The sequence below is a fragment of the Corvus moneduloides genome, chromosome 19 (assembly GCF_009650955.1).
Source record: "Corvus moneduloides isolate bCorMon1 chromosome 19, bCorMon1.pri, whole genome shotgun sequence".
In the NCBI taxonomy this organism is placed as follows: domain Eukaryota; kingdom Metazoa; phylum Chordata; class Aves; order Passeriformes; family Corvidae; genus Corvus; species Corvus moneduloides.
In genome coordinates this window covers 11,984,512-11,997,810 of record NC_045494.1, presented here as the reverse complement: position 1 = coordinate 11,997,810, position 13,299 = coordinate 11,984,512, and the positions used below count along the sequence as shown (strand labels likewise).

Genomic DNA, 13,299 nt, shown 5'->3' with positions numbered 1-13,299 from the left:
TTTGGGGAATTCTCTCTCCCTTGAGCACAATAATCTGCACTAGTTATGCAATACATTGTTAACATGGGTTTTGGCAAGCTTTGACTTTGCCCAAATTCATGTCAAACCCTTCCAGGACATTCAATGATTTTTGTTTTCTTAAACAACAGAACCTCCTGTCTGAGAAGTGTCTTGCTAGCCCTGCCTGGAGTGTTCACCTGGATCCAGGACTGACATAAAGCAACAGCGTCCTGGGTTTATTAATTTATCGTCTTTCTTCCAGTCAGTAAACAATTAATTTACACACCCAGCTCTGCAGCAGTGATGCAAAAGGAATGATGCAAAAGGGTGGGAAGATGGCTCTAAGATGCAAAGGAATTTCCACAAACTTCCTCAGCAACTTGGCTGAGAGAGGCAGCAATAAACCAGCAATAAATAGCAATAAAAGCAGACACGTCGTTCCTCAGAGTGGAGAAAGGAGGCATCCCATCCGTGCAGAAAGGTGGATGATGGGCCTGGGCTGTGATTTAGAAGTGATCTCTGAAAGGAAATCATTTAATGGCACGGCAGCAAAGGCATCCCAGCCATCAGCAGGAGGAGGCAGGGCTGTTGTTTCATCTCCTGGAATGCATCAAAGGCTGCTCAAATCCCAAACAGAGCCCTGTGGGGATTAAATGGAGCAGCTTCACTCAGCAGCAGCTCTGTCATGGAAAGCAAATCCATCCCCGTGCAGGAGACCTGGCCAAGAGCCACGTGTTCATTGCAATTGCACCCAAAGCCTGTCCCTGGAGACCCATTTTAGAGGAGTTTGTGCAGGGTGGGCTCCCCTCAGGGGAACCAAGGGACTCACTCTGAAGCACACATGGGATGCCCTGAGCAAAGTGTCTGGGGGCAGCTGGGGATATCAGCTGCCAGAAGTAACATCAGTACTGACAACTTATGGAAAACTGGCGTGGAGAGAACGAAACCCCAGAGGGACCTGGGAATTCTCTAACGTCTGGGAAATTGCTGCAGGAAAGTGGAAAGTATTTGTGAAAGAAATTAGAGGAGCTGAAACTGAAATTCCTCTGGTCACGGCTCGAACAGAGGAAAGAAACTCTTTGGCAGAGTTGTGGAAAGGAGCATTGAGAGGGCAGGACAGCAAGAGAAAATGGAGCTGGGTAATTGCAGCACCACATAAATGCTGGCAATCAGGAGAAAGCCCTAAAGGAGCTGGGCCAGTGGGAAAGATCAGTGTTTGGGGAGCTCTGAAAGCAAAACTGGAGAAAAGTGGAGACTGATCGTGGTGTGCCCTCACTGTAAAACAGAGCCCAGATATTTTTGACATGACTCAAAACCAAAGGTGGAAGTGAAACGAAGGCAAAGCTGTCGCTGGTGCCAGGACTTGGCTCCGGGTACTCAAAGGCTGGAGCTTTTCAGGAAGGGGCTGTGGGTGCCACTGCTGCCCCACACTCAGCTGGGGACAAACTCATGAAGCCCAAAAACCTGAAAACATCTGGAGTGGGGCTGCAGAGAAGCGGAGCAGCCAAAATCACCAGGGGCTGGGGAAGGCTTCGGGAAAGGAGCACAGGCAGAGAACAGCCCAGAGCAGCCCGAGGGGGCCCTTTGGGGGGCAGGGAAGTGCAGAAAGGGAAGGTGTGATCAGCTGGGCAGCTTTTCCTGCTCACAGTTGTCCCTTTCCTTGGAAAGGGTGGCTGCTATCTCTGACAGACTCCGGCCCCAAGACACACAAAGCAGAGGAAATCTATTTTTAGTCTCGACAGAAGTGCTAGTAAAGACAAAAAAAGGTTAGAAAGAAATTGTTTCCTGTTTAGGGCTGGTGCTGGGATGGAGATCCTGCCAAGACGCTGAGGACGGGGGGAGGAGGACAGAGGGGTCTGTGGGATGAGGAGGAGTCACCCGGGGATGGGGACAAGGAAAGGTGCTCCCAGCTCCTGAGAGCCCCCACGCTGGGCTGGTGGTCCCTGCCCTGGATTCCTGAGAGAGGGGGAGGGACTCGAGCTTCTGCTCCTTTGGGATTCCTGGCGCCCTCCGGCTTTAGGCTGAGCTTGACTGCTGGGGTTAAAAGACTTAAGAAACGTGTGAGTCTAAGGAGGGAAACTGCAAAATTACTTTCACACTCAGTCTCAGATCGATTGAAGACTTATCCCTCTGAAAATTCCAATACTTGGTAAAATCAGTCGGATTTACAGCAAGAGAAGGTTCCCTGGAAGCCAGAGGGGCTTAAACACTGATTAATCTCTTTATCTTCAAAGTGCTTTGGTGCTCCCACCAACAAAGCACACGTGAGAGGTTTAATTAGGAAGCCAAAATTAAACCCACAGCATTTTCTTCAATGAACTTTCTTCAAGTCGAATCTACTTCCTCTTTTTAACACCCCAGCACTGACATTTCTGATGGCATTTAACTTTTTTCAAAAGCAAGACAATTATCATTAGAAATCAGCTTAAAATGCACATTTTTCTATTTTAGGAACAGCACAAACTGCAACTTTTTCCGGGACAGTTTGTGTGTCTTCTGCTGCACCATTAAAAGTCCATCATGCATGTCAGCAGTTCATTATTCTGACAAGTGGCTTTACTTCCCCTTGTGCCTTTTCCACATCACACACACTCCAAAGGAGGAAGATGCGACAGTTTTTCTCCTGAAAACACAGACTGGAAGGGCAGGGATGGGTCCCCGTGGGTGGATTTGGTGACATACAGGATATTTTCAGCTCCTTCCTGGCACAGAGTGAAAGAGAAAATACCAAGGAAAAAAATTATCCTGGTAACCCAACAAACAAAACGCTCATTTAATTTCTGCCCGGAGTTTACATCAGGAAATGACATCCAAACACGTTTGTGAAATTGCAACAATGTATTGGCAAAGAAGCTGAGGGAAAGTGAGAACGTGTCCCGCCGTCGGTGCAGCGCGCTCAGGTGAGTCCTGCGGAGACGTACCCCAGGATCTGCACGGTGCTGGGATAGCTCTTGCGCATCCCCATGCAGCGCTCCTGGTCGATGAACAGGGAGTTGTTCTTGACCACCAGGTCGTGCTCCAGGACGCCCTTGGAGCGCACCAGCATCTGCAGCATGTCCTCGGAGGCCCGCAGGCACTGGTGCAGGTTCCGCAGTGTCTCGTTGATCTCGTTGACCTCTTGGACAAGGCTGGAAAACAGCGGGACCCCGTTAGAGCCCCACCACGGGGCGGTGCCCATCCAGATGGGCCCTCTGGGCACAGGGTTTTCCCCATCAGCACACCCAGGCTGAAGCCAGCGCCCCATTCCTGGTATGGGAAAGCCAAGGGCAGAGCTCCTCCCGACCTCCATTGGGAGGAATGGAGAAGTTTGTTCCAAAGCTCTGGATATGTTCAGCCACGTCTGCCAGAGCAGCTTGCGCCACCGGGAACAGGAATGAGCAGCTGTGGTTTCCCGTTTCTGTTTGGGTTTGTGGCTTTGTTGGTTCACCCTCCTGGATTTCCCTGTGCAGGGGTCCTGCACAGGATGCACACACAGCAAATAAGGGCTTATCCTTCAAAACTGAGCACATCCAGCTGCCTGGATGAGACAGGAGAGAAGATGAGGTTTACCCAAGTGGGAAAATTCCAGCCCCTCATGGGGTGGCATCAGGCTGGACCCGGCCGTGGTGTCCAGCCTCCGTTGCAGGTGCAGAGCTCTCCCAGCACCCAGAGGCTGGGACACCTGCTCAGTGCTTTAGATTCTACCAGGGCACTCATGGAAGGAATATTTAGGGGGAAAAATGCAAATTTGTCATGCAGAGATGCTCCTGAGTGACTCCCCAAGCCCTGGCAGCCCTGCAGCCCGGCTGTACCGGATCTGGGCAGCGTCCCGGCACAGCTCCACGTTGGGTCTCCTCGTGCGCTCATCCAGCCGGGTCTGAGCCACCTTTAACTGAACCTCTTTGTCCCTTATGGTCTTCTGGATGACTTGGATCTTCGTCTCGATCTGGAAGATTTCCTGCCGTGTCTGGGGTGAAACAGAGACACAGGTATCAGTGAAAAGATACCTTCTCAAGTGATCCCATCATTCCCTTTTCTCTGTTTGTGCAGAAAAAACCCAAGTTCAATAAGCAGCCCCTGGGCTCAGGCCACCGTTGCTCTGCCACATCAAGGCACAGATCCAGCAGAGTTTTCAGGGAAAATGTCTTTGCTCTTGCTGTCACATCAGAGATTTAGGAGCAGAGGAGGTTTAGGAGCAGTGATGGATGTGTCAAATTACCAGCTTCCCAAAATTGCTGCTTGCAAGAACTGATCATCCATCAGCTAACAGAGGGAAAGGTTTTAACGGCTCCTCATATAAGGATGTGGCATCAGCCCCCAGTGCTGCAAACTTAACCAGTCTGAGGCCTTGCCAGGGAGCTTTCCATGAGTCCCACTGGCCCGAGGCAGGTCCCATCACTGATCTGGCAGAGCAGGGCAGGGAGCCCACGGATAACTGCCCATCCCTCGGGAGGAAGTTGAGTGGCAGCGGCAGCGCCAGGGCGGGGTCGGGTACCTTGGCCAGGTGTGTCTGGATCTTGCTCTTGGCGTTGGCGGTCTCGGTGATGCGGCTGGTGAAGGCGTCGTTGACTTTGCTGAACTGCCGCCACATCTCGTCGGCCGTGCCCATGAGGAGGCTCTCGGTGCTCGCGCGCAGCTTGGCCGAGGTCGCGCGCGCGCTCTGCGAGCGGAAGATGTTGTTGTCCGTGAACCTGGCCCACGTCTCTGGCACCGAGACCCTGCGGGGGGAGAGGACAGGCCCTTGGCAAACCCACGCTGCTGAGCCTGGGTGGAGATTGATGCAAATGAAATCTGCGCCCTTAATTAAATTACATGGAAGTGAAACATCTGGACCCCGTTTGTTTGATGATATTTATCAAATGAGGGCATGTTCATGAAGACAGCTTGTGAAAGCTCAGACAAACAAAAGGTTGTCCCATAAAAAACAGAGATTCCAGTCAGAGCTCCTATTTACACCTTCGAGGCATTAAGAGCCAAGGAGTTCCCAGCCCCACGAGGACACACACATCACAATTCAGTCAATTCCTTTTGCTCACAGCCCATCTCAGTCTCCCACTAAACCGAACAAGCTTTAGATCCCACTCCGTTCCCTGTCTGTGCATTTGGGATGAAGTTCCTGCCTGTGCAGTAGTCCAGAACAAGGTCAACAAAAGACTTAAATACCACATAAGCTCCATTTAAAACCTGCTGATTCTCGGCACATTTTACCCTCCTCTGAATTTTAGCCTCAATCCTTTGCAATCCATTTGCCTGTTTAAATGTGTCTGAGCTCTACTGTGAATAATTATTCAAACTATTAAAAAAATGGTATCAATCTGTGCCTCTCCATAAACCTCATGGGTGTGTGTGAGCAGATTTATTCTCTCAGCCCTTTGCCACTTAGGGCATCTCTCTGTGAGTGCTGGGTTAGGTCACTGTTCATTTACTGCAGAGCCAAAGCTGAATTCCTGGCACTCAAAGGCAGCTGAACTCTGTTGCAGGACCACGCTCTCACTTCTTTATTTTCTGGGTCATTTCGGCTCCCTGCCAGGCCCTCTCCATGCAGGGGTGAGCCCCCAGACTTTCCATCAGTGAGGAGCACTCAGGCAAGCACTGACACATCTTTGAAAATATGCATGAACTTAATGAGCTGTGCAGAGGTGCTGGGCTGAATTTGTTTGCAGGTTAAGCTCTGAGCCCTGATCTAATGTTTAATTAGCTCGGGCTCGCTTTCGCCTGCCGGGTGCTCAGCATCCATCTGAAAGCAGAGGGTTCTTCTCCGCCTGCAGAGACCAGAGAGAAACGAGCCCTGGAGGTGGGTGTCTCCAGGAGGGATGGATGTGCCTTCAGAGTGGGCCAGGAAATCCCAGCTCCCTGCCCGGGACAGGGTCTGTGCCCGCCAGGGCCCCCCGTACTCACGTGGCATCGACCCTCTCCACGCCTTTGTAGTAGTGGATGCCTCTGGAGGTGTTCTTCAGCTGGTAGCACTTGCTGTCGATGTGGTGGCCCATCTGTTTGTCAGCCAGGTCCTTCTCCAGCTCCTGCCGGGCCTCCTTGTTGCACCTGGAACACACAAAGTGCAGGCCTCAGTCGGGATGGAGGCGTGGGATGGTTTCCTGCCCATCCCATTCTGCTGCAGCTCCCGGAGCATCCCTGCCTGCCTCCCGTGGAGCCTGCAGGGCTTTGACCGCAGGGAGCGGGGCAGTAGGGATCTGCTGGGGGCCACGGCACAGCTGCACATCAGCCCTGCAGCAGGGGCCCAGAGCCCTCCTTACATGAGCTGGCAATTCACCGTGTCCAGGCACTGCTGTAACCTCTCCCGGCAGGACCTGATGGTCTTGATTTCCTGGGCGAAGGCAGAACAGACCCCATCAGCCTCGGTGCTCAGACATCGGGGGCACTGCTCCCCTCGGGCCTCTCCAGCCTCGCACACAGCGAGGGCTCCCCTTTCCCCCACAGCAAACAGGGGCTGCAGGAAGGGCCCCCCAGCCCCAGTGCTTGTGCAGCTGAGCCATGGCCAGGCACCAGCAGGGGACAGGAGGGGGCTGTGGCCATGGCCAAGGTCTCTGAAATCACTTCCAGGGTGGATTCCCGAGTTTTTTCATCTTGACATCAATGGCCAGGGCTGCTTGGTTCCATCACAGGGAGACAGAGCCAGATCCTGACCTGATGTGAACAGGCACAGTGATACCCTGGGCCAGCAGTGCCACGCATCCCCATCCCCAGTCCCAGGGCATTTTCCTCCCCACAAGAAATCCCATCCATATGGGACAAGAGGACTTTGGTGTAAATCCCCAGTCAGTTCCAGGCAGGGTTCAGCTCCCCTGGAGGAAGGCTCGTGCTGCTCTCGGCTCCCTTGACTCCAGCACAAGCCTATTGCCCCCGTGAAGGTTTCCAGAGGCTGGTGAGCAGTGCTCCAAACCCAGGGATTTTCAATCCTCCTGTCTGCAGGAGCCAGCTGAAAGCACAGCCTAAATGCATCCCAAACACTTAAAAACCCAAATGGCATTATGGAGATACCAGCTCTGATAAATTTCCTAAACCCTCAGGACTTTTAAATTAATCATTTAAATTTTCAGGGCCTGACTCATAACAAAACATCTTCTAAGAGAGCAGTGACTTCACAGGCCCAGGGGCTGCAATTTCCTTCCCAGTTTTGTGAGGCTTTTGCAGTGATTCTGTTTCGCTGTACCCTGCATTAGGATCCCATTTGCTGTGCCAGCTCTCCTCATGTTTGCTTTTAATTCATGATTTAAAGCAGCCTAGATAAAGGCAGGCAGGAGTGCAGGTTTCTATGATTTCTATCAAATCCATTGCCTGAGCACACAGAGTGTCAGTCCTGCTGCAGCCACACTGCCCTGAGCAGAGCAGAGCTGGGGGAAGTGGAATGAGTACCTTTTATTAGCCCAGCTAATATAGCTGGGGAAAGCAGACGAGCTCAGGCACACCCTGCCCTCTCCATCTGCGTGTGTGTGTAATATATAGAATGTGCTATAGATACAGAGACAGATCAGATAAATAAACAGAGGTCTGTGCTGGCAGGACTCTGAAAGGCAGGGCCATCTCACAGACTCCTCAAAGAGGGACAGAGGACCCTGATAAGCCACACAAACCCGGCTGGTTTCCAGCTCTTCCCTCCTCTCCCATGGACACGCTGCTGAGTGGGAACACCAGCCCCTGCCCCAGCAGGTTTGGAGAGTTGAAGAATTTAGCACCTCACCAGCGCTGAAGAGCCAGTGAGGGAACAGGGCTGCCAAACTTGTTCAGGGGAGTTTAGGTAAAAATAACTTTGGCACACGATGTGTGCTGCCAGACTTACTGTGATGAGCTGTTTCTCCACGTCGTCATTGACCAGGTCGATGCCCATCCTCTTCTCCCGATTGAGCAAACACTTGTGAGCGACCTGGTGGGGACATGTCATGACATCAGTGCTGGCTGCAGGGGCAGGGCTCCCTGCAGGGACAGTGCCCATGTCAGGGAATGCAGGAAAAGAAAATTCCGGTGGGCACAGGGATGGCAGCCTGGGAAAAGCTGCCCGAGGCAGCTGGGTGAGCTGACAGCAGCAGCCGAGTGGAACTTCAGCACGGAACCAGTGGGAGGGAGCCCGCGTGTCCCTGGGCCACCACAGCTGAATGCAGGGACCTGTGTCAGGCTCGCTGTCGACCTCCCCAGAGCCTTGTAGTAAGACATGGCCTTCTGTGTCCCAAACCGGGATTTTGGATAGGGAAATACTTGGTTAAACAAACACTGCAGTGATGTGCTCAGCATGTGCTGGAGGGGAACGCAGCAGATGCAGGGGATTTGTTTACCACTGACTCAACTAATGGGCTCTCCATGAAAACTTTCCAGTGTTACAGAGCTGGGATGAACTTTATGAGAGGTTTGAGTGGCTGCAGATGTTTGGGCTGGGGGCTGCAGGGTCCCTACCTGGAAGGGGCCCTCGGTGTCGGCCAAGGCTCTCTCCAGCCGTTTCTGCATGTCCATCAGGGAATTGGTCTCCCTGATCATGGCATCCAGCTCGATGCAGAGCTCGGATTTCCAGTACTCTATGTCATTGACGCGCTCTCCCAGGTTCTTGGTGCTCTCCCCTTGGGTCCTCTTGGCCTGCTGGTACACGTCCTTGATGGTGCGGGTCAGGTCAGCCCGCAGGCGCTCTGCGTTGTGCCGGGTGGTCTCCGACTCCTTGTAGTTGGTCATGTTGGACCTGTGCCAGTCATCCAGCGAGTGCCGGCTGAAGACGCCGTTGGGTCTCTCGGAAATAAAAGGAACTATCTTGGTGGGGGGAAGCCCCGGGAAGCTTTCAGTGAGGGGAGACAAGGTTGGGTTGAGGGCAGCTGCTTTGTAGTAGGAGTTGGGCATCCATGGCATGCTGAAGCTCTCAGGATGGTAGGGAATGCGGTTCTTGTAGCTGGTGGTCATGGTGTTGGTGGCCGGCAGGACCTTGGGAGGTGGTGGCCGTGGCTGGTTAAACTTGGCTTTTAAGGGATAGCCGTAGAGTTCCATCCTGGAATGCAGCTGGTGCGGGTCCTGCACAAAGGAGGCAGAGGAAAACTGCACTCAGAGAGTTCCTGTCCTTGTGGCACCTCTTACAGCAGCACCCGACTTGTGATGGGACCAGCCCTGCCTGGGGCACCCACACAGCCCCTAAATCTCCTGAAGGTAAATCCCCCCTGACAGCATCCCAAGCATTTGGATAGGGAGGGATTTGATACCAGCTTTGTCCTTGGTATCTTGTGTCAGGTCTTGAAATGAGGAGAGAAACAAATCACGGCTGCTAAAGAGGATGACAGATCTCACACCTTTGTTTTCCTTAATTCTTTATTTCCTATTATTCCTTCATTTTCCCTGTCAATCTAATGACCTCCCCTGAGAGGGTGGGGAGGCCCTGGCACAGGGTGCCCAGAGCAGCTGGGGCTGCCCCTGGATCCCTGGCAGTGCCCAAGGCCAGGCTGGACACTGGGGCTTGGAGCAGCCTGGGACAGTGGGAGGTGTCCCTGCCATGGCAGGGATGGTCCCTTCCAACCCAGGCCAGCGAGTCTCATCCCAGGATCCAGCCTGGCCAAAGGCTTTGGGGTGGGCAGCGGGACACTCACAGCCTCAAATTCAGCACAAAAGCTTTCACAGGTGTGACTGGCTCCGAGTCAGTTTGGCAGAACCGAGGATGAGACGTCTGTGCTCAGCTCCAGCAAACGCCCCTGCGAGTGCTGTTCCCACAAACCCGTCACTCCAGCCCTTCTGTCCCTGCTGGGGACAGGCCACTGCCATTCCCTGTCTCCATGCCACTGCCATTCCCTGTCTCCATGCCACTTACTGATACCTGGGGAGCAGCAGCTGGAGAGGGGGAGATGCTTTCCCTGGCTCCCACCCCTGCGAATAAATCCTTCCCCTTCAGCCACTGACAGACAAGTGTTTAAGGAAGAAAAAAGCCTTGGGAATGGACTGGATTACTTTTCCACACACTTCCAGCTGAAATAAATGCCTCTGTGTCCCCTTTGGGATAAGCCATGCCAGGATGAGAGGTTCCAGTCCCCGTGGACACGGGCACACCCCAGGAGCTGCTGAGCGCCCAGTCTGGGATATGGGGGGATGGAGGAGGGTTGGGGCTGAGGGCAGTACCGGCTGTGCTGGTGGTCCCTCCCCGTCAGGCACAGCTCCCCCCTGGCTGCGAGTGTGGGGTGAGCTCAGGGCTGGGGGTGCCTGGGGGTGCTGCTGCTCATCACCGGGTGCTGTGGTGGTGCTGGCACTGCCCGGCTCTGCCCGGACCCGAGGGGCAGCACTGGCACAGGGCCCCGTTGCTATGGACGGGGGGTTCCGTGGCCAGTGACTGTGTTCTGGGGGGGTTCTGTGACAGTGCCCGGGCTCTGTGACCCGTCCTGGCCATTGACCCGCCCTGTAATGGCCACAGGAATGGCTGTTGGGCAACACAGCGTGCTGGGTGGGCAACCTGGGGCCAGCAAACACCTCCCAGGGCATCCCAGTTCCTGCCCTAAACCTCCTTCCCTGCTGGGCAGCTTTGTGCAGCCCCTGGGCAAGCAGGGGCAGGTGTTGAGTGGCAGGGTAATGCTCGTGGCCACCTGGTTTAGGTGCAGGTTGCCCTGCAAGGAGCATGACCCTTATGGGTCCCTTCCAGCCTGGGATATTTTATGGTCCTATGAACTCAGGGCTCTCAGTGGACAGCCCGGTGCCACCCTGGGCAACCCAGTGTCCTCACTGGTGCTCCTGGGCCAGCCAGAGCCTCACTAGGTGGGTGGGTGCCCCAGAGTGGGGGTGCTGGCACCCCAGTGAGATGTCCCAGGAGCCCCTCCCAGCACCAGGGTGACAAGCAGCAGTCACCCAGTGACACTGGGAATACTCCTGGGAATGCTTTCCTGGTTATCTCTGGCTCTAGCCTGGGAACAGGCAGACAGGAGGAGCTGGGTAGGGATGTTGGGGGTGAGCCCAGGCACTCCAGCTCATCCAAGGGGGTCTCTCCCCAGCTTTTGGGAACACCATTCAGCTCTGCTGTGGCAGCTTCCATGTCTCACTTCATCCACAGGAATATTTTCATTTTCCTCATTTCCCAGCTGTGTCCACGGCTCATCAAGTACCCAGGCTGGTGATTCTGCCCTCTCTCAGCCACCTCAGTTTCTCCTGATTCTCCCAACTCCTGCACCTGCAGACTGGGACTGCACTGAGGGGTTTCCCAGGTTCTGGTGGTGCAGTGACCCCCTGGCCCCCCCTCCTGGGCTGGGCTCTCTGGGCAGCTCTGCCCCTTGCCAAGGAGTGACGGAAAATGAAACCCAAAGTGCTTCGTGTACACAGAATGCAGCACATCTTCATTTCCCTTCTAGCGCACGTCCTGCTTCAGCCGGGTGAGGAATCAGCTTCATCCACCTGAAACAAAACATTCAGCGCCTAAGTTGGTTTTCCTACAGCCAAACCAGATAACATAATTGCAGTGAAAGCCAGCCAAGCCCTGTCCCCCAGCAGGACACCAGCCCAGCTCTCTGCTCCCTGCACGCTCCCAGCTCCAGCTTGGCTCTCACGCCCTGCCCGTGGCTAATTCTGTTCAGATGAATCACTGCCCGACCAGGGACACCACTGATTGTGGGAGGCAACCACAGGGCTTTTGAAGTAATTGCAAAATTAGGCAATAATAATTTGATAATGCTGTAAATGGCCCACGGTGCACAGTGAAGCCCAGGCAGGACCCTCCGGGGCAGCGCCACAAGCACAGGGACAGTGGGGACGTCGCAGTGGGCCCAGCTTTGGCCCCACCAGAATCACAGAATATCCTGGGCTGGAAGGGACCCACAGGGATCACCCAGTGCAGCTCCTGGCCCTGCCCAGACACCCCAAATCCCACCCTGGGCATCCCTGGCAGCGCTGTCCCAACGCTCCTGGAGCTCTGGCAGCCTCGGGGCCGTGCCCATTTCCTGGGGAGCCTGGGCAGTGCCCAGCACCCTCTGGGGGAACAATCTATTCCTAAAATCCAACCTAGACCTCCACTCACACATCCTAAAAGCTGCAAAGATGAGGAGGAGAATTGGCACAGGTAAAACAGTCAAATACCACAAGTGCCTCTCAAGTAGCGGCCAAGTGCACACAGTCTGTGATCCCAAAATCCCAAATCTCTGAGTGCCCCAGTGAATTAAACAGGCTCTTTACACCCCCACCATTTATTCTAGTAATTAAACCTGGTTCCTTAATTCTGACTACAACTCCAACAGCTGCAGCATCACTAAAATTACAAATTGTCCCCACCCAGCTGTGCTGGGCCGCATCCAGTTCGGGTGGACACGTGAGGACACAGCTTGTGCTGAAGCCTCAACCAGTTTAGCTCAGAATAAAAGAACAAAACCATGTGAGCTGATGGGAAGCAGAGGTGCCAGTTCTCAGCACGGCAGCCCAGGCTGGCCAGGCTGACCAAACTGGAATTTCAAGGGATACATTTGGATACCTGAGTACAAAATCTACTGCCAAGAGCTGTTGATCTTTGTGTCACAGCTCTACATTCTGGCTGTCTATTAATACAGCATTACACTGGGTCAGGAGCTGCCCTGCTGAAAATACCCAGACCCAGATCCTTTATAGCATCCCCTGTGAGCCTGCACGTACCCAGAACAGCCCAGTCACAGTCTTACTCACGTTTGAATGTTCCTCTGTCTCCCATAAATGCTGCACCTGCCTGAAAGGGATCCACTGTTTATTTATGGAACCACAGAACCCCAGAGCGGGTTGGGTTGGGAGAGAGCTTGGAGCACCCTGGGACAGTGGAAGGTGTCCCTGCCCATGGCAGGGGTGGGATGAGATGGGCTTTAGGTTTCCTCCCAACCCAAACCATTCCATGATTCTCTGAGATGATTTTCACCTCTGAAATGAGGCTCTTAAGAGAGAGAAAAAGCAATGAAGAGATCAAAAGTAAACCAAAAGTAGACCAAAAGTAGGCTGGCAGCTGAATTATTCAGTCTAACCAGAGTAGTATTTGACTGAGCTTTCCAAACAATAAATGTGGCATGAATAAATCACCACAAATCCCCCCCTGAGCTCTTGTGATGAGTCACAACCAACAAACCACAGATGCTCAGGGCAGGCTCTGCTCATCGCCAAGGTTAAGCCTGGGATCACTCCTGTAATTACAGCACTGGTGACCTCAGAAGATGTCATCATTTACTGGTGATGTTCTCAGCAGTGCCCAGGAACCATCAGAAATAAAAAACTGAGTTCAGGGAGAGCCTCCCTGCAGCCTCTTCAACCCCCCCTGGGCTGAGGGAGCTCTGGGCTTTGCCCTCTGCCTTGGTGGCACTGCACAGTCCAGGGCAGTGGGGAAGGCGTGCTCTGAACTGCATCCAACAAACAGAG

The 13,299-nt window shown here is 53.8% G+C and overlaps 1 protein-coding gene across 1 annotated transcript; it reads right to left on the bottom strand.

Annotated features, from left to right (window-relative positions):
- Positions 1-2,823: 2,823 nt before the first annotated feature.
- Positions 2,824-10,206, bottom strand: TEKT3 (tektin 3). The gene is made up of 8 exons (XM_032129221.1): positions 10,075-10,206; positions 8,386-8,985; positions 7,778-7,861; positions 6,234-6,304; positions 5,878-6,021; positions 4,475-4,697; positions 3,792-3,946; positions 2,824-3,128 (listed from the first exon to the last, which is right to left on the bottom strand). The coding sequence occupies exons 2-8, from the start codon at positions 8,959-8,961 to the stop codon at positions 2,897-2,899; spliced, it is 1,485 nt and encodes a 494-aa protein (XP_031985112.1). The 5' UTR covers positions 8,962-8,985; positions 10,075-10,206; the 3' UTR covers positions 2,824-2,896.
- Between the last annotated feature and the right edge of the window lie 3,093 nt (positions 10,207-13,299).

Coding starts and splice junctions, on each gene's coding strand:
- TEKT3 (XM_032129221.1), bottom strand. CDS start 8,961: ATGGAACTCTACGGCTATCCCTTAAAAGCCAAGTTTAACCAGCCACGG. Junction 7,862..8,385: donor ACACCGAGGGCCCCTTCCAG/GTAGGGACCCTG, acceptor TGTCCCCACCAG/GTCGCTCACAAGTGTTTGCT. Junction 6,022..6,233: donor ACGGTGAATTGCCAGCTCAT/GTAAGGAGGGCT, acceptor TGTGTGTTCCAG/GTGCAACAAGGAGGCCCGGC.